At 45.3% G+C, this 24,701-nt stretch overlaps 1 protein-coding gene across 4 annotated transcripts; it reads left to right on the forward strand.

Moving 5' to 3' along the window:
* The first annotated feature begins 1,507 nt into the window (after positions 1-1,507).
* Positions 1,508-24,585, forward strand: usp48 (ubiquitin specific peptidase 48). Of its 4 annotated transcripts, none has more exons than XM_056602723.1 (28): positions 1,508-1,645; positions 2,054-2,190; positions 2,406-2,526; positions 2,629-2,770; positions 3,308-3,435; positions 5,742-5,866; positions 6,177-6,285; positions 11,093-11,226; positions 11,898-11,986; positions 13,010-13,189; positions 14,938-15,075; positions 15,435-15,584; positions 16,502-16,702; positions 17,284-17,395; positions 17,619-17,767; positions 18,461-18,535; positions 18,645-18,769; positions 19,054-19,176; positions 19,668-19,729; positions 20,144-20,254; positions 20,513-20,643; positions 20,884-20,972; positions 21,567-21,680; positions 21,780-21,959; positions 22,192-22,317; positions 22,923-22,971; positions 23,070-23,096; positions 23,575-24,585. In XM_056602723.1, exons 2-28 carry the CDS (start codon positions 2,057-2,059, stop codon positions 23,595-23,597), a joined length of 3,147 nt encoding a protein of 1,048 aa, XP_056458698.1. In that variant the 5' UTR covers positions 1,508-1,645; positions 2,054-2,056; the 3' UTR covers positions 23,598-24,585. The 4 variants fall into 4 exon arrangements, with proteins under 4 accessions (XP_056458698.1, XP_056458549.1, XP_056458625.1 ...); XM_056602574.1 differs by having other exon boundaries at positions 20,884-20,990; positions 23,575-24,584; XM_056602650.1 differs by having other exon boundaries at positions 11,898-11,983; positions 20,884-20,990; positions 23,575-24,583.
* Positions 24,586-24,701: the final 116 nt, after the last annotated feature.

The raw sequence follows: 24,701 nt of genomic DNA on the forward strand, positions 1-24,701 counted from the left end.
TCATTTTCCCTTCCTCCTCTGTGTGTGTGTGAGAGAGAGAGAGAAGGAGAGAGTAAAGCAGGTGAATGGGCCTTTGGTGTGAGCACCCACAGTGTGCACCCACTGTTCCCGCACAAGGTTGAAATTGGAGCACCCAACACTATCTACACCCACATTTCACCCTCTGTCTTGCGGGAACCAAGCTTGGGGACCTTACACTATAAAAAAGCTCTGTCAGCGTGGTTCCATACCACAACTGATCAAGATGGCAAAGCGATTCTCTGTTCAGACTGCCTTACAGTTGATATTTGAAGAGACAGAGGGTTTTGATGGTGATGCAGAGGAAATTGTTTCAGAAAGTGAGGATAACATTTCTGAAAATTCAGAGTCTGACACTGAGTTTGAAGAGGAGGATGAGCATCAGCCAGCTCCGAAACGTAAAAGAGCCTCAGGACTAGCCCTTCAGCAGCCAGGCCAAGCCTGCGAGCAGCCAGCCCCAGGACCATCCCGTGAGCAGCCAGGGCCAGCCCGCGAGCAGCCAGCCCCAGGACCATCCCATGAGCAGCCAGGACCAGCCCGCGAGCAGCCAGCCCCAGGACCAGCCCGCAAGCAGCCAGCCCCAGGAACAACCCGCAAGCAGCCAGCCCAGGACCAGCCCGCGAGCAGCCAGCCCCAGGACCATCCCATGAGCAGCCAGGACCAGCCCGCGAGCAGCCAGGACCAGCCCGCGATCAGCCAGCCCCAGGACCAGCCCGCAAGCAGCCAGCCCCAGGAACAACCCGCAAGCAGCCAGCCCAAGGACCAGCCCGCAAGCAGCCAGCCCCAGGACCAGCCCGCGAGCAGCCCGATGTAGGACCAGCCCGTCAGCCAAAAAGAAACACTGTGAAGTGTGTGGACCCATGATGGACAGAAAAACACAATATACATGCAACCAGTGCCAAAAATACACATGCGATACACACACAGTGAGACTCTGCCCCTCATGTGTGGTATAGTCTGATATACCTATAATGGCCGTGTTCAAAGGCTTTAATGTGTTGTTCAGACAGATGTGATTGAGTATGTTTCAATTTCTAATGATGTTGATTATTTCCCTGTTATGCCTGTTTTATGATGCATTTCCTTATTTTGTTACATTTTAATACAAAAATAAACAAAAACGAGTGGCACCTCTATTCATAAATGTGATTTAACAAAGGTAAAAGGAACAAATTTAACATATGTGTTGTTTATATTACTTGCAATTGGGATGAAGTAACCATCTGGTGAGTATTTAAAAAAAAAAAGTTTGATTATGTTGAATTAAAGGCAATGGGTCCACCAGACCCAGCAGCACCTCCTGTGTAACAAAAAAACGTACACCCTATGAGGGTTAAAAACTGGCAGAAAATGGCAGCAAATCATTGGATTTCCAAATCCCCAAATCATCAGATATATATATATTTTTAAACTGGACATTGTAATCCATTTTGTACAGGGGTTTAATGGTAAGAGGCCTTGGGGGCGAGAGCTTGGGATGACGTAGGCGACGTCAAGTGTTGACGTCGTATTGCTGTGGAGCAGAGGAATAATTTATTTATAAACTGACGCAAGGGCGCTAAATCTAAATATTTTTTTGACTAAAATGTGAAAATGGAAATTTAATCAATAGCTCACCAAGGACAAGGTTAAAAAATATTTATTATTTTAAATGAAATGCGTATCGGGTTGTATACGCTTGATTTTGACTCGTTAGCATAGTTCTTGTGTTGTGCTAACCTCCAAGCTAGCGCTAGTGATGGATATTAGTTTGATTTAAAGAGTTCCATTCGATACCGCTCGGTTACGGTAACGTGCCCTTCTTTTCATTGTGAATTCTCCATTGTCGGGGCATATCAATGCTAATTCATTTGGAAGGATTACTTTTGAAACCAGACGAAACGGGGAAATTTGGGGTTTGCCTGATGAGGCTAAGCTAGTTGCAGGATGACCGACGCACCGCCCAGCTAACAACATTAGCACCGATCACAACAGGTCTGCTAGGCCGCGGTTCGCTGACCTCTTTCTGCCCGGTTCTCGGCTGTGGGTTTGTTAGGTTATGGCGCCCCGTTTGCAGCTGGAGAAGGCTGCCTGGCGGTGGGTGGAGACCGTGAAGCCGGAGGACATCGGCCGGGAACACGTAGAGTTATCTTATCGTGTGAATGTGCCCGCCTGCAGAAGAGGGACTTGCAGGTATGTGGTGGACCCGGGAACTCGCATCCCTCCTACCCCGCATCACTCTCTGCTGTGGTGGAATACAAATGTGCAATATTTGCTTAAAAAAAGAGCTTGTCGTTTTCTCGTAGAGCAGTTTATTATGAGCTACTTCTGTGACAAGCTTCACACGTTTTAAATGTATGCATTTTGATAGCTGTGGAAAAGTGAATAACCGGTTTTCATTGGGGCAGGAGGAATTGTAAAGGTAACCCTAATTGCCTTGTGGGTATCGGAGAACAGGCCTGGTTGGGAGAGATCGATGAAAATGCTTTCCACAACATCGATGACCCTAATTCAGAGCGTCGAGACAAGGTATTTTTCAAATTGTATCGTGCTTCACTCCTGTTCTCTTTCTCAGGTTCCTCATCACAGAGGCCTATTGCAAAACTCATATGTGAACAATTGATTCCACAGAACACATTTGTGGGCCTGACAAACCTTGGAGCAACTTGTTATGTTAACACATTCCTGCAAGTATGGTTCCACAACCTAGAGCTGCGCAGGAGCCTCTACCTGTGCCAAAACCCTCGCGCCCAGGACCACAACATCCAACTAGGTAATGTCATCTGCTGATCTATTGGCCGTCTATGGTAGGAGGGTAGTACTCGCCAACATGTTTCTTTTTAGAAGGATATACTTATGCCTCGTACTTTTAAAGACTACCAGAGACTATGAGAGTTATGACTAATTAAATCTGAGGTTGTTCTGTGTAAGGAAAGAATATGCGTCTTTCTATCTCCAATGTCCATTGCCCAACCTTTAGTCATTCTTGAGCAATATGCCGTCCCATACTAGTTTCTTATTGACCGATCAGAATTTACTGTAGGTTAATTTGTTTTAGAAATATTGAACACCTCCTGTCAAAAACCAACAAAGCATATGCCTTCACAGTGACCTGCTGTTTATCGTCGTGAATCGTCGTGATTCCTTTTTCTCAATTCAATTGAGGATTGAAACTGAAACTTTTGTCAAACTAAAAGTGAATCTTTTTAAATGATCAATCTGTAAAATATCAAGATCGAAAACTTGTTTTTGTATTTATAAAATATTAATGCAAATTGGTGCATTGTCTTTTCCTCTATCCACATTTCAGATTACGAACCTGAGTCCATTTGCGAACATCTCCAATATCTATTTGCACTACTGCAAAACAGCAACCGAAGATACATTGACCCATCGGGGCTGGTGAAAGCACTGGGGCTGGATACGGGGCAACAACAGGTATGACTCAACCCAAACATCTGCTGACAATATATATACCCTAGATAGAAGATAAAAAAAAATACAATTCCAAGGCAGTATTCATAAAACCTAATTTCACTGACATTTTTGTTAGCAGAATCATGTTCAATTAAATAAAAAATTATTCATAATGTCAAAATACCTCAGGAGTCAAGTCATATCCATTCAATTCAGTTTTTAACAAGCATTCACACTAAAACACACTGACCAGATAATATACTGGTACAAAGGCATTTAAAATGGGATTTGTGTTACACTCTTCATGTAGACAATATGTAAATTGCGCTGTATTGGACACAATATTTTATACATATAATATTGAATGGAATTGGCCTACAATTGAGTTGTGCAAACACTTTTTCTTAGAGCTTTTCCTAAACATTAAAGCGTATCGATGTTTAAAGGGACTCTCACCTTTGTTGCATTTGAGAATTACAGCACATTCAAATCATCCCGCCTTCCTCCAATGCCCCACCCCCTAAGCGTTATTTTTTAGAGTACAAAACTAAGCATTATCTTTTAGAGTACTGTAACGACCTCGCCGGTGACATAATGATGTCGAGTCATTAGTAGTTGAAGGTAGTTTTAATGAACCAAAACCAGGTCACTGAAACCCGTAACATTGTAACCAACGGCAGAAAACCGACACAAAACAAACCCTGGTTACCCCGGCAACCCCCAACACGGTCTCACTCGCGTGCAGGCCCCCACCCGCCTGTTCTTCCAAGGCCCTCCCCCAGCTAACCTAATGATTCGCCCCCACGCTGATTGACAAGAAGAACATTACAATACATGCACATAGAACAACTGGCATAGCGGACAACGAAATATAATGTAACACATAACACACAAACTATTTAACTGTCCCAGGGTCGCTACAGTACAAAAGTTCTAGACTCCCATGGGTTATGTTTAGACTCCCATGGGTTATGTTTAGACTCCCAGGGGTCATAATATCTACCAGGGGTCTAGTAAACAAGAAATTTAGCAGCTGGCTCACTGTAATTTTATGGGCTTCGTGTGATACCGTTTTGAGGCCCCATGTTGAAGGACAGTGTTCCCACTGAGTATAAGAAAGGTGTATGAGCATTACAAACAGAGTAGCGGGACAACGTAGCGTCTGAGGCCGAAATGGGTCCCCTAATCAGACTGAATGGTGCGGTTGGGTGCCAACGGTCTGGAGGTCTTCCTGTAGCTCCAGAGTAGCGGGACAACGTCGCGTCTGAGTCCGAAATGGGTCCCGTAATCGGACTGAGTGGTGCGGTTGGGTGCCAACGGTCTGGAGGTCTTCCTGTAGCTCCAGAGTAGCGGGACAACGTCGCGTCTGAGTCCGAAATGGGTCCCGTAATCGGACTGAGAGGTGCGGTTGGGTGCCAACGGTCTGGAGGTCTTCCCGGAGCTCCAGAGCAGCGGGACAACTTCGCGTCTGAGTCCGAAACGGGTCCCCTAATCGGACTGAGTGGTGCGGTTGGTTGCCAACGGTCTGGAGGTCCTGAGAATCATCCAGGGGAGCGGGACCACTTGGCTTCTGAGGCCGAATCGGGTCCCCTTGTCGGACTGAATGGTGCAGTTGGTGGCCAACAGTCTGGAGGTCTTCCTGAGGCTCCAGAGGAGGGTAACTCTGTGAGTCTGAGTCCGAGATGAGTCCCCTAATCGGACTGAATGGTGCAGTTTCAGTACGCCGTGGACCACTTTGGTCTGCCATCGTCAGTCGCTACGGTCGCTACTCGCTACTGTCTGCCGTGGAATCAAAACAAACCCTCTAGTTGAGGACGCGCCTTGATGACGCGGGCCCGAATGCGCCACAAGAAGCAGATGGAAAACCTTATATATCCATGCAGCAAACAGACAGGTCTGTCGGCCAATAAGGTCATTCGGTCCGAAGAATTTTATTGGTTGAAGTTTTCACTAAATGTTATGAGAGTAAAATAATTGTTTGTTTTTACTCCTGCTGGGTCTGTCTTGCATATTAGAGTGTTATTACCTTATTAATACCAATTTAACCTTATCCAAAAAAAGTGTAAAAATGCAACAAAGGTGAGAGTCCCTTTAACAATAACCATGTCAAAACCTTCAAGATTAATTAACAACAATCCTGATGGTAGAAAGCAAAACATTTACGCATCTTGAAACGCATCTACCTTTATTTATTATTTATTTATTTAAAAGGAACAATGCAAATGTATTGACATTTTTAGTTTTAGTTGTAAATGTGCCAGAGTTAGCAAAAAATCTAATTTTCACTTTACCCAATTTTGTGTTCCTACCCTTGTTCTGCATCCTAGGACGCCCAGGAGTTCTCCAAACTGTTCCTGTCCCTGTTGGAAGACACCTTATCCAAACAGAAGAGCACCACTCTCCAGAACATCATTCAGCGCCAGTTCTGCGGCCAGTTCTCCTATGTTACTGTGTAAGATATTAACTCCTAAGACCCTGACTCCAAGACTCCTGACTCATTGTTTGCATGTTAGCTTACGTGTTTATTATGTGTTTGTCGCCTGGTGAAGTTCACCGGGACTGTCTGAAGACATTAAGACCTCATGAAGATATTCTAGTGGTGATTAAGTATGTGGCTTTTGGCTTCTTCAAAGAATGCAAACCTTTAAAAAATATCACGTTGGGGCGCTAGTAGACAAACTTCTATTACTCTTATTATTTTATATCACACAAAGTCTATATTCAATTATATTTTATGTCCAAAAATATGTTTCTCTGCACAGTTGTAACCAGTGTGGCCGAGCATCACCCCTTCCGTCCAGATTCTACGAGCTGGAGCTCAACATCCAAGGCCACAAGAACCTCAATGAGTGTATCACAGAGTTCCTCAAGGTACCCCTTGCGCAGTTGATCTGAACCTACAAATCATTCACGTTCTACTGTATGCCTCTGTTGAGAAAAGGTGGCGGTGGTGATCATTCAGCTCCCGTCGCTGGCGACTGTTGCTAAGGCATATTTCGACCGACCAATTTTAGGGGCCGATACCGATATTGGGGGGGGGGGGGGGGGGGGGGGGAGTGAAAAATGACATATCGATATATATCGCCTAGGGCTGGGCGATATGGACCAAAACTCATATCTCAATATTTTCTGTTCGAATGGCGATATACGATATTATAACGACATTTTGAACAAAACAGGTAAAGTGTGTAGTTTTAACTCCGCGCCACTATCAACCACTTATTTAGCTCAATGAAGAACAGCTGCGCTTTAACAACAGATAGCCTATAGAAGGGATAATGTAAAGAACGCCGGTCATTATCGGGAAAATAAACCCCGACAGGGCGAACAGGACACTGACCTGAAGGGGCTTATTTTCAATAATGACAGACGACGTTCTATACATTATCCCGCTTATTACACGGCTACTTGCCTAAACGAAAAAATAACTTCATGCTGGGTCTTTTTACAATTTATTTGTAACCAGCATTCGTAGTGTTGATCAGCAGAGAAATAGTCCGCCAAAGACGTTGACGTCGCATAGCAACCGAAGACGCTGGAGTTGACAAGTTACCGGACTATTTGCGGAGTGATACCACAGACGTCATCTGAGACAAAAAATCCTGTTTTCCTTGACAGCCTCTTCTATAATATGAATGATTTTAGCTTGTGTGTGCCCGTGCCCGCGATAAATCACACACAAGCTAAAATCATTCAAATTAATGTGCTTTACTTTTATTTTGCACTATTGGAGCACGTACTACTTTCTTGCGCTCCGCCTCTGACTACGAGATGGTTAGTGTTACAACTTTCTGCTGTCGGCTCCCAGACACGTTCCCTCCAGGGCCGATGATCTCTCAGGGGCAACACACCCTTCACTTTGAACGGCAGTGGGTCTGCTTATAGGTCTGAATATGGTCGGAATGAAGCGGCCACCGATTCTTGCCGGGTGCTTTATTCTTTTACACACATCCGGACTCGATCATTACTTCACTAAACTTACATGCACGCTACCGCTCCCTCGTCCACTGCGCACACACACACACACACACACACACACACATACACACATACACACATACATACATACATACATACATACACACACACACACAGAGAGTGTGATATGCGCACCAGATACTTTCTCGTGCGCACGAGAAACGTTTTGTTGTGATGCGAAACGTCCGTGGGTGGGAGAACGCTACGTACGGGGGGGGGCGGGATTGAGCAGCTGAACATGGTTTGTAGGCTTAGAGAGCAGAAGTCAGCTTTATAAAATAGCGCTCGCAAGGCAACATCAAAATAATATATAATATACTGGTATGGCGATATTGTCTCAACTACATATCGCTTTTCAAAAATATACCGGTATAATTTTAAAACCGGTATATCGCCCAGCCCTAATATCGCCCAATATTCAAAAACTCAGGTATATCGGCAGTTATTTGACATATTTATATGTATATTAGAGCTGTCCATTTTAATTCCGTAAAATAAAATCATAGACCTATACTAATCGCTATCTGTTTACTTTGAAGATTAAGGACCAATAAAAGACACAAATAAGATTTGAAAAGCTTTCAAAGTTTATTTACAACACTTCTTACATGGTTTGTTGCCAACATATAAAATCGATCGTGCGGCGAATTGCATTGCGTATCCGACACCCCGACGGAGAACTGCGAATGCTCGAGGGGTCTCCATAGTTAGTTACGGAATCGGAGTAGTATACTTGGGCTACCCGGTCTGGGGGGGGATTCTGACTTCCAAGTTTTAAAGTCTGCATTGCAATACAAGCCTTTACATTCGCCATGTTAACGCTATGTATGCCACATTTACGAACCGCAGTCCACCTCTGTAACCACCCAAAAGTGCCTGTACCGTGACGGTTAGGTACAAATACGTAGAAATACGTTAGGTACAAAAACGGAATCTTTCGTTACACCCCTAGTGTACACCCCTGTGGTGGAGCTATGACAACACTGTGTTTGCACAGGAGATCAACAGGCAAGAAGGTTTCCCCAAACCAAACACAAGAAAAACTTTTGGTAGAACCCAATACGAGCCACAGATTGCTCGATCTTTATCGGTTGATATACACCGTAAACACGTGATTGATGATCGGCTGATCAACTTGAAATTTGCCGATTGCAGGAGCCAATCATGTGACTCAAACTATTGTGCAAAAGACCTGCCGCCATTAGGGCCAGTCACTGAGACAGTAAAGTTATCCTGCTTTAACATAATTCATCTGGGCTCACAATAAAGGTATGCTTCACTTACCAGTGTTGGGCCAGTTACTCAAAAAAAGTTACTTATTACTAGTTACTTCTGTAAATTGTAATGAGATTATTTTACTAGTTACTGCATTTGAAAAGTAACTTCACTACTTATTACTTTACTTTCCCATTTCTCAATTTACTGTAGATACATGGATAAACATCATAGCCCTATCATCACTTAGTGTTTATTGTATGAATCTATACAAATTAGCCTATAAAACTATATGCAAGGCAACTTTATTTATATAGAACTTTTCGTACACAAGGCAGACTCAAAGTGCTTCACATATAAACATTGTCATACAATAAAATTAATCAAAAATTAATTAATAGAAAAAATCAAAGATGAAAGAATGATATCCCTGTCTGCACAAAGAAATGCCTCACTGTAAAATCCACAAACAACAGGATAAAGTAGGCTATGTTGAGGTCAATCAGCAGCAACACACAAGTTTCAAAACACAGGCTTTGGCTAACGAGAACAAAAATTAAGTAGTCAATGAAAAATATAAAAAAGGTCACTTTATCCCATACAATTAAAACAGAAATGCACTTAAGCGGCGGTGACACATGCTGTTACTTTATGTGGTCCAAAGGCTGAATGAACCTGATCTATTTCGCAAGCTATGACATCGTAAATGTGTCTTCCTCTCACCCTCTTGCAGGCAAGAGCAGCCTTATCAAGTTTTAAAGTAATGCTGTCTATCCAGTGCACCGTCATTCCTAACTAACTTTTGTTATTGGCGGACCAAATGTCCGCGGTGGTGGACACATGATCCAGGGAAGACTCGAAAATTATTTTGAGCTTTGATTCCATGTCGGTATAACACTTGTTCAGCAGTTAATGGGAAAATGTCTTCCTGTCGGATGTTGGCTTGCGAGTCGCGGGTATTTTATCTAGTATTCTTCTAAATCTGGGCGATTCAATAGTCGACAGGGGAAGCATGTCTTCTACAATGAACCCTGCAACCGGCCGGTCTTTCTGGGTCACCTGCTTCAGCTTTCCAACACTTGAACACTCCTTCGCACAAGCAGCTACGTCACTCAAATCGATCGCTACGGCAACGTGCCGAGTTAAGCTGGCACTGCAGACACAGAGGCGGCACGCATGCATGCACAACAACAGATCAGAACTTTACACGCAGGCAAATACGGCTTTGGTAACGCAGGAAAGCGCGTTACTATAGTCTAGTAAAGTAGTGTAGTTAGTTACTGATATTTAAAATGTAATGCGTTACTTTACTTTGTTACCCAAAAAAGTAATATCGTTTCTGTAGCACGTTACTTTGTAACGTGTTACCCCCAACACTGTCACTTACCATAGGAAAGGCTCAGGGTGCCTTCTCCCACCTCTGTCCCATCTGGAGATCAAAAATATACAGCCTTAAAACAAAGATGCTCCTATTCAACAGCAATGTTAAGTCTGTTCTGCTGTATGGTTCAGAGAGCTGGCGGGTTGTCAAAACAGACATGAGGAGAATGGAAGTGTTCCATAATATGCCAAATCTTTTGGCCTAATAAGATCTCCAACAATGACCTGTACAAAGAAACGGGAAGCTGGAGCATCACCAAGGAGATTTCGCACAGACACCTGAGATGGCTAGGACATGTGTTGAGGATGGAGCAGGGCCGCATCACAAAGGTCGCCTTAAGATGGACACCACCAGGCAAAAGAAAACCTGGGAGGCCAAAAACCACCTGGCGCAGAACTGTGACACAAGAGCTGAAACAGATGAACCTGTCATGGGAAGAGGCCCAACATGCTGCCAGGGACCGAGTGGAATGGAGAGTGCTCATTGAAGCCTTATGTCCCATAGGGGATGAAGAGTAGTAGTAGTAGTCGTAGTCACTTACCATAGAAATGGCTTTTTGTTGGTCTCGGTTATAGGATGCAATTACCAGCCTGCATATCACTGGGCTTCATTCTACCTGGTTTCCCTTGCTTATTTCCTCCACACAAAATTTGACTTGTGATATATATTATTTTTCTTTTTGAAGCGACATTCAAATAAAACAGGTTATTTAATCAAGTGAACCGTTTCAGAAATTAAAATCTTGACGTCAACTAAATGTCCACTTCGCAATAGTACCATTCTTTTCTTATGTTAAATGGTGGCGTAGCTCCACTATAGCATTACTTTAGGAGAATTCTGGAGTGGGGCGTGTAGGTTGTACGCATCATAAATCAGGGGTCCGTGCATCTTTTTCATTATTTTACTTCAATCAAATGACCTTAACCCTACCCGTTGAACGGTTTCGCTGAAATTCATGTCGTAGGGCAAAGTCAAACCGGTGTACTTACTACACCAACCACACTGTCCGGCCCTGATCTATTGTCGCCCTGCCGAGCTACTTGGACAGACATGTGACATCGGGAAGAAGCATTAAAATCAGGAAGCTGTGTGCCTGCCTTGCAGGAAGAGAAGCTAGACGGAGATAACCGCTACTTCTGCGAGAGCTGCCAGAACAAGCAGTGTGCCACGAGGCGCATCAAGCTGCACAGCCTGCCGCGCACCCTCAACCTGCAGCTGATGCGCTTCGTCTTCGACAGGTCAGTCCCCTAGAACAGCGGTTCACTGTTATTCCCTCCAACACATTAACCCATACACCCTATTTGTAGTGGAGAAAAGGGAAACATTTTGTGAATTGTTCTGAAAGTTTAATATTGGTGTATTCCATTCGTACAATTTGCCTTTGTTGCCACCTTGTTCGTAATATGCAACTAAACCACTGTAAATTAAGCACTGTAATTAAACTGTCTTTGCACTACTTTTATGTTGATTTAAGTCTCGGTTGATTTTTCTTGTGTTTCTCATATAAATTATTATATATTATTGAATTAAAAAAAGAGGCAGAGATTCGAGAATTTCATTGCTTTTGCTTTATTTGTCTAGATTGCCTCTTAATAAGGAATCTAGACGTTATTTGCTTTTGCTTTATTTGTTGTGAATAAGATCCATAAACCATCTTCAAAAACAGCCACATCCTTAGTTTAAAATTATGCATCCTAAAATGATGCATTAAAATTGACTACCGGTCCGTCAAATGCTTTTATGAATATGCTGGTCCTTGGAACCAAAAGGTTTGGGAACCCCTGCCCTAGAAGACCTACTGAGGCACGTTTAGAAAGCTGCTACAAACACGGGACATTTCACGGGGGAAAGGGAAGGGTTCAACTGTGTCGGAAGCTCTTACTTGTGGCATTTATTTTTTCTCTTCAAGGACAACGGGCCACAAGAAGAAGCTCAACACCTTCATCAGTTTCCCTGAGCAGCTGGACATGGGGCCGTTCCTGGAGACCCCGCAAGGTAGCAGCACAGCAGGCCATGTTGTTGCTTACTTAAATAAGACCGTCATTTCGAGAAAATAGGTGTCATGTCACGTACTCTTTGTACGTCTAATTGCCTCTTAATAAGGAATCTAGACGTCATAACACAGACACTGAAGGCAAGAGGGTACAGTATGGTGATGGGTGAATGACACTGCGTCCGGGCAGTGGTGGGCATCGATGGCCCGGAGAGCGTTAAGCTCCTAGGAAATCTATATAATGATGCCACAGTGTGTTCAGTTTCATGTGCAGCATCGCCCATTATACCATTCAGACAAAACAACAATATTAGCTTAAGAATAAAAGCATCACAATGTTGCCATGGGTCGTAACCATAGGTACCTCCCCCTCCTTCCTAGATCTCTCAGCCCTAAATGCATTGGCAACTCTTTATAATGCATGTAGTCATCATTTATAAGCCTTTAGTTAACGATGAACCATTCTTTAACCAAACTATAGTATAAATTTAGAGAGGATTAATGAGCCACTGGGCAGCCTACCAGCCTGTCCTGTGGACTGTACCAACTGGGAGGCTGATCTGTCCATCATACATCTGATTGGAAAAACAGGCCCGTTTAAAATGTCTACTATTAGTCCTCTACCAGTTTATAATAAGGTTTGGAATTGATTAGTTCCTCGTTAACTGAAAGCTATTTAAATCAGAGTTTGATTAATCATTAGTTCATCATCAAGGTCCAATATCTAAACTTTCCAGATCTAAATAACTACAAACAACTAGCCACCAAACTATTTATTCCTTTCCCCAAACATAGGCTTTACTTGGGCAGGTCGATTATTATTGTTCTGTTATTGTAGCGTTTCCCATCAATTTGAATTTTCGGTGTGAGGGATGCAAGGAACATCCTAAAACTCTAATCGATTACACGTCTTTATCTCAACGAGAAATCTCTCGCAAAGCAGTCTGACACTGGGGCTAGTCATCTCACCTGTGTTTCCAGTCGTCTGTCACCATGTAACACGTGTGTCCTGCCCTCCCTCGCCCCAGACCAGCAGTGTGTGTACGAGCTGAGTGCTGTGCTGATCCACCGGGGCGTGAGCGCCTACTCGGGCCACTACATCGCCCATGTGAAGGACGCCCGCACCAGCGACTGGTACAAGTTCAACGACGAGGAGATCGAGAAGATGGAGGGCAAGAAGCTGCAGCTGGGCATTGAGGAGGACATCGGTAAATAGCTGCTAAACTCAACTGAACACAAACAGGCGCCACACTAGTGATTGTAGTTGCTGTTGTTTGTTTTGCCCTACTCGATGGACCCCCGCTCTAAACTCATCAGAGAACCCCTAGACGGTGCTTCCCTCGTAGGCAAGGATGTCACAAAGAGTTGGTGTGTTGAGAGAATAAATGATACGTGTCCCATTGGATTCCCTGGCTGTGTAATGAATTACCGGGCATTATTTTCACAAACAGCTAGTGTCTTGTTGGCTCTTGGGTCCAGAGAATCAGGTCCAAGGGGCGTTGAGACATGAGGTGGTACTCATGTAAAGAACAGGTCCAAGGGGCGTTGAGACGTGAGGTGGTACTCATGTAAAGAACAGGTCCAAGGGGCGTTGAGACGTGAGGTGGTACTCATGTAAAGAACAGGTCCAAGGGGCGTTGAGACGTGAGGTGGTACTCATGTAAAGAACAGGTCCAAGGGGCGTTGAGACGTGAGGTGGTACTCATGTAAAGAACAGGTCCAAGGGGCGTTGAGACATGAGGTGGTACTCATGTAAAGAACAGGTCCAAGGGGCGTTGAGACGTGAGGTGGTACTCATGTAAAGAACAGGTCCAAGGGGCGTTGAGACGTGAGGTGGTACTCATGTAAAGAACAGGTCCAAGGGGCGTTGAGACATGAGGTGGTACTCATGTAAAGAACAGGTCCAAGGGGCGTTGAGACGTGAGGTGGTACTCATGTAAAGAACAGGTCCAAGGGGCGTTGAGACGTGAGGTGGTACTCATGTAAAGAACAGGTCCAAGGGGCGTTGAGACGTGAGGTGGTACTCATGTAAAGAACAGGTCCAAGGGGCGTTGAGACGTGAGGTGGTACTCATGTAAAGAACAGGTCCAAGGGGCGTTGAGACGTGAGGTGGTACTCATGTAAAGAACAGGTCCAAGGGGCGTTGAGACGTGAGGTGGTACTCATGTAAAGAACAGGTCCAAGGGGCGTTGAGACGTGAGGTGGTACTCATGTAAAGAACAGGTCCAAGGGGCGTTGAGACGTGAGGTGGTACTCATGTAAAGAACAGGTCCAAGGGGCGTTGAGACGTGAGGTGGTACTCATGTAAAGAACAGGTCCAAGGGGCGTTGAGACGTGAGGTGGTACTCATGTAAAGAACAGGTCCAAGGGGCGTTGAGACATGAGGTGGTACTCATGTAAAGAACAGGTCCAAGGGGCGTTGAGACGTGAGGTGGTACTCATGTAAAGAACAGGTCCAAGGGGCGTTGAGACGTGAGGTGGTACTCATGTAAAGAACAGGTCCAAGGGGCGTTGAGACATGAGGTGGTACTCATGTAAAGAACAGGTCCAAGGGGCGTTGAGACATGAGGTGGTACTCATGTAAAGAACAGGTCCAAGGGGCGTTGAGACGTGAGGTGGTACTCATGTAAAGAACAGGTCCAAGGGGCGTTGAGACGTGAGGTGGTACTCATGTAAAGAACAGGTCCAAGGGGCGTTGAGACGTGAGGTGGTACTCATGTAAAGAACAGGTCCAAGGGGCGTTGAGACGTGAGGTGGTACTCATGTAAAGAACAGGTCCAAGGGGCGTTGAGACGTGAGGTGGTACTCATGTAAAGAACAGGTCCAAGGGGCGTTGAGACGTGAGGTGGTACTCATGTAAAGAACAGGTCCAAGGGGCGTTGTGATAGGAGTTGGTATTCATTTGAAGATCCAGTTCCTTAACGTGAACTTTATGGTTGTCATTGTTCCTTGCTAGCGGAGACGGTGAAATCCCAAACAAGGAAGCCCAAATGCAGCAAAGGCTACCACTGCTCCAGGAACGCCTACATGCTGGTGTACAAGGTCCAAGAGGAGGAGAGCACGGACCCCACCGCAAACGACGTTCAAGTGCCTGGTGGGTAATACCACTTCTAGTACCTCGGGTTGAATTACCGGAGCAGCTACGTCAAATACTACCAAATATATTTGAAAGGCAAATTTATTTGGTAAAAAAAAAAGTATAATGAAAGCTAACAATAGAAAAACATTGCCATGAATAAATGAAATGAAATGGAGTGCCAAAACAGGCACCGGATATGCACTGCATATAAGAAATGGCTTTCCCTCAACACAAAATTATAAAAGCAGGTTGTTGCTTTTATAACAACGCCGTTGTTAAAATATGTATGCACTGGCATAGTTCTTATTTTCCATTTGTCCTCCCTAGTTTGGTCTTATCTTAAACTTCATGGACCTGGTTTGGCGTCTCCCCAGGCTTTCTACAGCGGCTGGTGGACCAGGACAACCACAAGTTTGAGGAGTGGTGCACGGAGATGGCGGAAATGCGGAGGCAGAGCGTGGACAAGGGCAAAGCCAAGCACGAGGAGGTCAAGGAGCTCTATGAGCTTCTGCCTGTGCAAGACGGTGAGCTACCCCCCACCCAGCCCGACGGGGTAGCCTGGGTGGGGGGGGCACCCAGCCCGACGGGGTAGCCTGGGTGAGGGGGGGCACCCAGCCTGAAGGGGTAGCCTGGCTGGGGGGGGGGCTGCGAGGACATGGGGCCTGTGCTCGCAGGCCCCCTATCCTCGAAGCCCCCTATCCTCGGGGCCCCCAGTCCTCGGGGCCCCCTGTCCTCGCAGGCCCCCTGTACTCGGTGTCCCCGGGGGCCTGTCCTTACGGACTCTGTCCTCACAGGCCCCATGTCCTCGGGGCCTCCTCTCCTCAGGGCCTCCTGTCCTAGGGGCCCCCTGTCCCTGGGGCCTCCCAGTCCTCGGGGCCCTCTGTCCTCAGGGCCTCCTGTCCTCGGGGCCCCCTGTGATAGGGTCCTCAGGGCCTCCTGTGATGGGGGCCCCAGTCCTCAGGGCCCCCTGTCCTTGGTTTTCTGTGTGACCCCAGATGGAAGGCCCAGGGCTGTTATACTCTTTCAGCACTATGGAATGCCTCTCGTCCAATCAGTTGACATGGTCGGATCCCACTGTTAGTATTCATGTATGTAATCCCATTTGATTAAAGTCTGTTTTGGTCATATAACTATAGTTCAGGGTCAATATGCCAACTAGTAAACAATGGTTTATATAGCAAGAATGTGACCAAATATCTATAATTAAAGTGTTACTGCACCGTAAAATCAAACTATGGAAATAGTCACTTTAGCTCATTGATATTTCTCATGCCACACATACAATGAAGAGTGATCACACGCAGCCGTATCGGCTGATCCACCTTCATCCCAGTGTTCACTGTTGTCGTGGTGGTGCTAGTGTTCTGGTTAAGTCCCCTGCTGGGGGAAACGTCTTTGAGTGGCAGTAGAGCGGAATGACCCTTCCCCTCCCACCTCGTAGGCCAGCCGTACGAGTTTGTCCCCCTGGAGTGGCTGAAGAAGTGGCTGGACGACTCCACTGCCACCAAAGAGATGGACAACTCCCTCTTTTTGTGCTCGCACGGCAAGCTTCACCCGGACAAGGTGGGGGAGGCCAAGCGTGTGTCCATGGCTGCTGCCCACATCCTGTACCAGCGCTACGGGGGCGGGCCCCGGCTGGACGGTAAGCGGTCCCTTCTCATGTCCCCCCATGAGTGGTTAACTGCACCCAGGAGATCACATGGAGACCTGGCAGGACATGGTCCTTAATGTTTACACCCTTAAGGAAATTATGGAGTCATGACTTGTAGAACGACATGCTCAATTATTTGGGTGGCATGGGGGATGTTGCCCTCCATGCCACCCAAGGGAGTGGCATGTGGCTCAGGAGGTAGAGTGGGTTTGCAACCGGAAGGTTGCTAGTTCAATCCACGGCTCCTCCTTGAGCAAGATGCATCACCCTAACTGATTCCTACAAGCTGGCTGTCGCCTTGCATGGCTGACTCCGCTGTCGGTGTCTGAATGAGTGCATGAAGAGGTGAATGTTTGGCAATATTGTAAATATTGGTTAGAAAAGCGCTAAATAAATGCAGTCCATTTCTCATTTACTATTTAACCCTGCATATAGTTTCAAGCTTCACTACACTGATGCTACTCTCCAGAGAAATGTAGCAAGCTGAGCTACACCAACCATGGCAACAATAGTTTACTACATCAAAGAGATGCATTTTCACATTGAACCAAGCATCCATTGACTGTGTGCAGGGTCGTCCCTGTGCAGGGAGTGTGTGAGCCAGCGCTGCAGGGTTCTACGACTGAAGAACCAGCTCAATGAGGACTACAGAGAGGTCACCAACCTGGTGAAACGCACACTTGGGTGAAGAGGCTCATCTGGTTTCCTTTTGCATATGTCAGATTTTTGTGGTGTTTAATATTTAGAAATTCAGAACAGATTCTTCTTATTTTCCCAAATTGTTGAACATGCAACACTCAATATTATTTTACAGCTAGTGACCTGATGTGCTTTGTGTAGCATTTTGGCTGATGTTTGTAACTTTAGTGTGTGTGTGTGTGTGTGTTTGGGGTGGGGGTGTGAGCAGCAGCGGTGAGGAGGGCTACTGGGTTGGCAAGTCATCTCTGCGCAGCTGGAGACAGCTGGCCATGGAGCAGCTGGAGGAAGATGAGCAAGAAACCATGCATGGCAGTGGACAGACCAACGGACAGGCAGCACACAGCCGGATTAATAAAGGTAGGTCTTCGGAGTTCAAGGTTAGGTAAATGAGCTTTAGAAAATTAAATGCAATAGAATCAGCTTGGATCAGCGGCCTTGGTTTTCCAAGATGGCGTGAAAATCTATCTTGCAAGGCTTTCAAGTGAAGCGCTTGTGGGAGAACAACTGACCAATCAGAGTCCTATATGGAACCATGTGATGGACAGGTAGTTCATTCATTCACTAGGTGTAATTTTCAAAGCAGCATCAGATTCCTGGTTCACACGTAGCCTTAAAAATCTTTACAAACGGTTGTGAGATCCTGATGCAAAGTTAATTGTTTTCTCCACCAGAAAAGGGTGGAGGGGTTGTATGAGATGTACACAAGCGTTGCATTGCACGCTGCATTGAATCTAGTTTGACGAGCCATTGGTTCTCGTCTAGAAAGAATATTCTCGAGACAAGGAGCAAACCATTGCTTCAGTGCAGAGCTGAAGCTCTGTATGCTTGTGCATTTTCAAGTGAAGGTTTATCACAAACTTCCCTTATGTATAAACAGGCTGAGAGGGTTGTCAGTACATTGTGCCCTTTCTGTGAACAGTTTTGAAGTCTAGATACAATCCAGATTAAAAACAGATTAGTATATTCTAGATCTGTCTGGCCTAAAGAAGGCCATTGTGGCCATGATCAAAATCCCTCGTTTAGATGTTTGGGGTTTTGGTTTCATTTTAGAGTACGGCCCCCATCTTCCTGAAGACTCAGAGGAAGCCATGAAGACCTTTAATGAAGACATCCTCTGCACACACGGTACACGCACACTCACTCACATAATTGAGAGATGACCTACAGAAGCTGCTGTAATGTTTTAGTATGAGCAGCAGGGGGTGAGTGAGCCTGTGGTGCTGTTGTCCCGCAGGGGGTCTGAGTATCCTGGAGACGGAGAGGAGACTTGTGCCCTCGGCGGTGTGGATCAAGGTCCGGGCCTATTTTCCCAAAGCCCCAGAGTTCACCCAACGCCAACTGCCCTGTGGCCAGTGCCTGGTGAGAGGACCAGACCCAGTTCCCCAGAGAGCTGGAGTCTATTGAGAGTTAATCACTTTACAAGCATGTGTGTACTCTATGCCCAAAAAAGGGAGTAACGGTATTTGGTTAATCATGATTTTTAGCTAATCACAATTTGTCAAAAAGCACTTTTTAGCAAAGGTCTGCTGATTCCCACTTCCAAGCAGCCGACTATGGTAAAAATAATTAAAAGCTTGGAAACGGGAAACGTTCCCGACACTGGCTGCACTGTAACACCCGGCCAACCGCCTTGTCTGGCCCAGACCCTGGAGCAGGAGGAGAAGGATAACGAGGCTGTCAGCAAGATGATGGCCCAAGACCAGAAGAACCAGCTGCTGAACCTCTTCCAGGAGAAGAACCGGCCTCTGCTCACCAAGTGGCCTCAGGTATGGAGGGCCTCGCTGCTCCCTTTCCCAGCCAACAGCAGCGGCTACATGTGACGTGTTGACCTCATGCCAAACCTGATTTACACTTCATTGGGTCCTTATGCCCGCGCCTTTTCCCTCCTACGACAGCACATAAGAACCCTTGTCTACAGTGGTAAACAACCGTGTTTCCTTCCTCGAGCACATCTGAAGGGGAGCCGAAAAACCACATGTTGGGTCACATGGTGGTCAGACTGTTGTTTCATAAACACTGACCGACTGTTTGAGGATCCTGTTGTTTCATTAACACTGACAGACTGTTTCAGGATCCTCGTTACCATGTAAAGGTCAGACCTTGTCAAAGGGTCAAACACCTTTTCAATGGGGAAGTCGTCCCTAGCATCCCACATAATGGAGTCAGGTTAAATGTGTTGTGCCAATCTCCAGTTGTCAGTTGGGATGAGCTGCTGTTTAGACCCTTTGATTAAAACACTGTGTTCTTGTCATTCCAGGGCACAGATACTCTCTTCATAGTGCCAATGTTTTTTGTGGACGAGTGGAAGAAATTCATCAGGTACGCGTTTGTCTGATTTTGAAAGCTGGAAAAGGGTGTTTTTGACAGCGGTATGTGGTGTGGACGCGCAGCATGTGGACAATATTGAACATGGTGTTAGAGCATTGTGTGAAAACCTGCAAGCGACAGCTCTGTGCTGTTCAGTAGGAACCACACAGAAACCCATCCATCAAATCAAAGAGGAACCAGAGAAACTATCATCACCTTAATGTCTCTCGCCCCCATGGTGCTGCATGTCATTCTGTATATTTGACACCAGCCGGTTGTTTGTTTGGAGAAAACATCAAAATCAGGAAGTAGAACTGTTTGGATAGAGAGGCCTTTTTAAGATGTGAGGTACAGGTCTGGCTTATGAATTGGACTACTGTGGCCTCATACGTTGGCTCTCATCTGCCCCGCCCCACACCCCTACAGGAGGCCCACCAAGTCATCCCCAGTGTCCAGTGTGGGCAACAGCCTACTCCTCTGTCCCCACGGTGGCTTCATGTTCACCTACGAGTCCCTGATCAACGGGGACTTTCAACAGTGAGTACCCCTGACCCTGATCTACCAATATGGTCTCCAAGCCCAACCGTATTGGATGTTCACATGCCACACGTTGGAGCCGCTCTAGCTGAGTCCAGAACGGCTTGCTCAATGAAGATGTGTCGAGTGTCAATCATTGTTGAATGAGTCGAGCCGACTTGAAATATTTTGTGGATGTATTTAAGTATGAATGCGTGTGTCTGTGATCACCATGTGGACTACGGCATCGTCTCAAGTGGTGATGTTCTTCCTGCACAGTGTAGCTTTGCTCTGGCCTAGCGAATGGGAGGTCATCAGCAAACTGTTCATAGTGGACCAGGCGATCTCCCTCCACTGTTCTGGCCCGGAGACGGCGACGGGCACCACACCGCAGTACACCACACAGCCGGGTAAATACAGTGTTGGATATATCGGACCAATCCAAATCAATATGTCAAAAGAGGTCATTCTCCCAGTTTGGTTGGTGTTGGCAGACCCATCTGAAGAACAATGCGTGTTGACCTTTTTAAATCACTTCTATGTGAGGTAGTTGACTGGTTTATTAAACGGGGAACATGCAAAACACAACCTTTTGGCTAGAGTGGACAGGCTTCCCAGACAAGTTAAGTGGGTTTGTGTTGTGTTCCCAGAGCTCTGCTGGGAGTGTCGAGAGGGCTTCATCTTCCAGCAGCAGAGGGACCTGAGGGAGTACACACAGGCCACCATCTACGTCCGCAAGGTGATCGAGGACAAGGCGGTAAATGGGTTTCCTACAACTCTCAATGCGTGGCCCAGCATTCACAATGAATCACAGTGAGCTGTTTGTGATAGATGGGCAAAAAGATGGATTCCCCGTACCAATCAGAAGAGAAGCCCTGATTGGTCAGCAAAAAAAAGCTAAATTGTCTCTTATAGCACATGCAGTCAACTAGAACCAGATATTTTGATACCTGGGAATCCCAGAAATAGTTTACATATTTTATTTTATTTATTCAGTGTTCAACGTAAAGCCACGTTAGATCTGTTAACAGTTTTTCACCGATTCATTCTGATTATAAATAATTGTAAATTATAAACCACAATTAACCTTCTAGTATCTTCAGGGTTCTGTCCTAAGGAGAAAACTCCTAAAACTGTAAACTGGGCATTATTATGATTATTTAATATAAATGATAGATTAGCACCTACTGAAACAGTCTTTTGTGTGTGTGTGTGTGTGTGTGTGTGTGTGTGTGTGTGTGTGTGTGTGTGTGTGTGTGTGTGTGTGTGTGTGTGTGTGTGTGTGTGTGTGTGTGTGTGTGTGTGTGTGTGTGTGTGTGTGTTCACCCTGCAGGTCGTAAAGGAGGCCGCTCCCGAGCTCAACGCCAGCAGTTCAGAGGCGGAGCCAGAGGAGGAGAAGGAGGAGCTCCCCAAGGCCGACGGAGAGGGAGAGAGTGACTTCAGCCAGGTAACCACGCCCTAACCTGCATCGTCTCACCCGTGGCTCGTCAAACCCATACCACCTGCCCGCGACTCCACCTGACCTGTAGCCGCTCCCTTCCAACAGAGCGAGGACGGAGCGAAGCGAGCCAAGATGAGTGACGGCAGCGCTGCCACGCTCAGCACGGGGGCCATGATCATGGGGCGCTCGGGGAGCATCCGGAGGAGCACGCGGCACAGGAAGCTCCGGGGAGAGAAGGCCCTCATCGTCTCAGCCAGCCAGACCCTCAAGGAGCTCAAAATACAGGTGCTGCCCGCTACGGCACCAGGAAGTTGGTTTACAATATGTGCCCGCCTGAAAAGGTGTACTTGATGTATAATCCTGTACATTTTGTCGACCTCTTGCCTGAATCCCCCTGTTTCGGAGTTTGTACAATGACGGCTCCGGACTGGATGTCCCACTCGGGTCTCAATGTAAAACAGAACTGTGTTTGACATCATCACCAGCTTAAGCTCACCACATGCTCTGGGTTTTGCAGATCATGCACGCGTTCTCTGTGGCACCGTTTGACCAGAATCTCTCCATTGAGGGAAAGGGTCTCACTGACGATTCAGCCTCTCTGGGCAGCCTGGGAGTCATCCCTGAGAGCATCGTCTGTCTCAAGGTAGCTCCTCGTGGAGGGGCCTGCAGGATCAACTCACTGGCTTTGATAAGAACTGCTCACCAGGCTTTTATACTTACTGTTTTTTGCTTTTATTGTTGTTGAAAATCCCCTTTAATGTTGAATAGGGCTTTGACTTTTACCCAAAAATCATATTCAAAGTTTGTTTGTTTATTAATATTAATATTCGAATATATTCGAATATTTATTAATAATATTTTGACTATTAAATGCCTTCAGTAAGACCTGGATTGGGCTTTGCGAGGTTTGTTTACCGGCATTGATATGGTTACCGGTCTTGCGTGTTCCAACGGTTTATTAGGTTTCTAATAAATCGCTGTTTAATCAATACTTCATTCGCCTCTTCCGTGGTCATTACAATATTATGAATAGACTGCGTCGGGTTCTCCGACGTCTCTCCCTCTTGGCCTGCCCATAACAGGTTCGAATATTAAGGGCTGCCTAATATTCGTTCGAATTTTAATTTATTTTTTGATATTCGAATTATATTCGAATAACAAAGTTCAGAGTCAAAGCCCTAATGTTGAAGGGTATGAGGTTGAATTGATGTTAAATCTCTCACTGTCTGGGCTTTTTCCTCTGTGCAGGCTGATGAGCCCATAGCAGATTATGCAGCCATGGATGATGTTTATCAGGGTGAGGGATGCTTTGGCTGCAGCTCAGAAGTATCAATTTGAGAATGAATTAAAAAATAATGCTATTGTTCTCTAATACTTTTATTCACTCTTTTTCAGTGGGGATGCCTGAAGAAGGATTTAAAGGTAAACCATTCTTGGTTACAAACCTGAAAAAGTATTTCTTACTTTACAGTATGTATGAATGTTGCATGTTAAAGCCTTCTTGGGTATTGGTTTTCTAATGAATAACCCCTTCATCCCGTTTTCCATCTGCTCAGTGGGCAGACCGATGATACAGCTAGCTCAAGCACCTGATAGCATTAAGGATGGGATGAATAAGCAGCCCTCCTATCCATGCTCAAATGGAAAAGGCCTTATCACTATGAATATAACTTTTCTATTGTTAGGAACCATACTACCATACATACATGCAACCATATTACTATGCACTACTATCTTAGCAATGCATGTGAAATTCGACTATCAAATTTCTACATAATTTTTTCTAATTTTCAAACCTTGGAGGGGCAGGGGTTGCAGGTTCTGTGAAGAGGATGTGAGAGACGGGTCGTTGCAGCGCCTCTAACCTGTGCCCGTGTGGTGTTTGTGTTGGTCTGTACAGGCACTGGGCTGCTGGGCCACTGAGGGGAACCGACGCTTTGCTCCAAGCAGAAGTTGAACGAAAATCAAAAAGCTTGAACTTGTCAAGTGTCCATACACAAGTGCTTTAATTTGTTCTAACGATTATTTTTTTTAAGTTTAGGTAGGTTCTTGTATATAAATATATACATGCATACATATATATATGTATGCATGTATATATTTATATATAAACTGTGACTGTGTTGCAAACCCACTGTTTTTCTGTATATTCAAAAAGATTGCTGGCTTTTGATATTTAAAGAACCTATAACATTTTTATTTAAAGACCGTGTTAGGTTTTCAAGGACTTTGTGATAGTGGTTTTTGACCTTATTAATAGAAACGGGTTGAAGAAGATAACATTTATCTTCTAGTCAGGAGCTTGGCGCCGTAGTTCTGTCTCTTTTGAGAATAGGTTGGTCTTAGACACCCGTTTTTTATTTTATTTTTATTGTAATATGACAAATGTAATTACAATATTATTTTAGATTTGTGCTATTGAATAAGCAAGTGCTCCAAGTGGCAGTTTCACTCCTGTTACTGCTGATTCTTCCAACCATGTTTAATAAAATGCACGAGTAACTGTTAAGTATTAGATATAAACCGCTTTCCATGTTTGAACATTTATTACCTCAACAAGTAAATTAGAAATATACTCATGTGGCATTTAAATCTAGCTGCACAGTGTGTTGATGTTGACTCCAGCGGGACGGTTCATGATTCACTTGGTCTTTGTCTAACTGAAGGCATGGTTCGGGCAGTGCTACACTGCTCTCAATTTCATATCCACAATAAAGATATTGTTTCCAAAACATGTCACAATTGTGTAATTCCAGTTGCCGTGTTCAATTCACGTAGGACAGTGTGGAAGCAGATAACAGGCTGGGGATGAGTTCTTAACGGAAATAATTATTTACAAGATCATTTTGCCATACTACATTCAAATAGTGTGAACAGCTATACCCTGCAGATGAGGTCATTCATCAGTAATGGAAATATAAAATCTAAAAAATATATAGATAAAAAATATACAAATTTTATAGAAGCATTAAAAGCACTGTATTATTCACACAAACCAAACAAGGTTTGTGTGAACGTCCATAAAAT

The sequence above is a fragment of the Gadus chalcogrammus genome, chromosome 1 (genome assembly GCF_026213295.1).
Source record: "Gadus chalcogrammus isolate NIFS_2021 chromosome 1, NIFS_Gcha_1.0, whole genome shotgun sequence".
NCBI classification, from domain to species: Eukaryota; Metazoa; Chordata; class Actinopteri; order Gadiformes; family Gadidae; genus Gadus; species Gadus chalcogrammus.

What these genes read in the sequence shown, in the direction of transcription:
- usp48 (XM_056602574.1), top strand. Translation starts at nt 2,057, where the DNA reads ATGGCGCCCCGTTTGCAGCTGGAGAAGGCTGCCTGGCGGTGGGTGGAG. An exon ending in TGCAGAAGAGGGACTTGCAG is followed by an intron (nt 2,191 to 2,405) that starts GTATGTGGTGGA and finishes TCATTGGGGCAG; the next exon opens with GAGGAATTGTAAAGGTAACC. An exon ending in ACACAGCCGGATTAATAAAG is followed by an intron (nt 17,768 to 18,460) that starts GTAGGTCTTCGG and finishes GTTTCATTTTAG; the next exon opens with AGTACGGCCCCCATCTTCCT.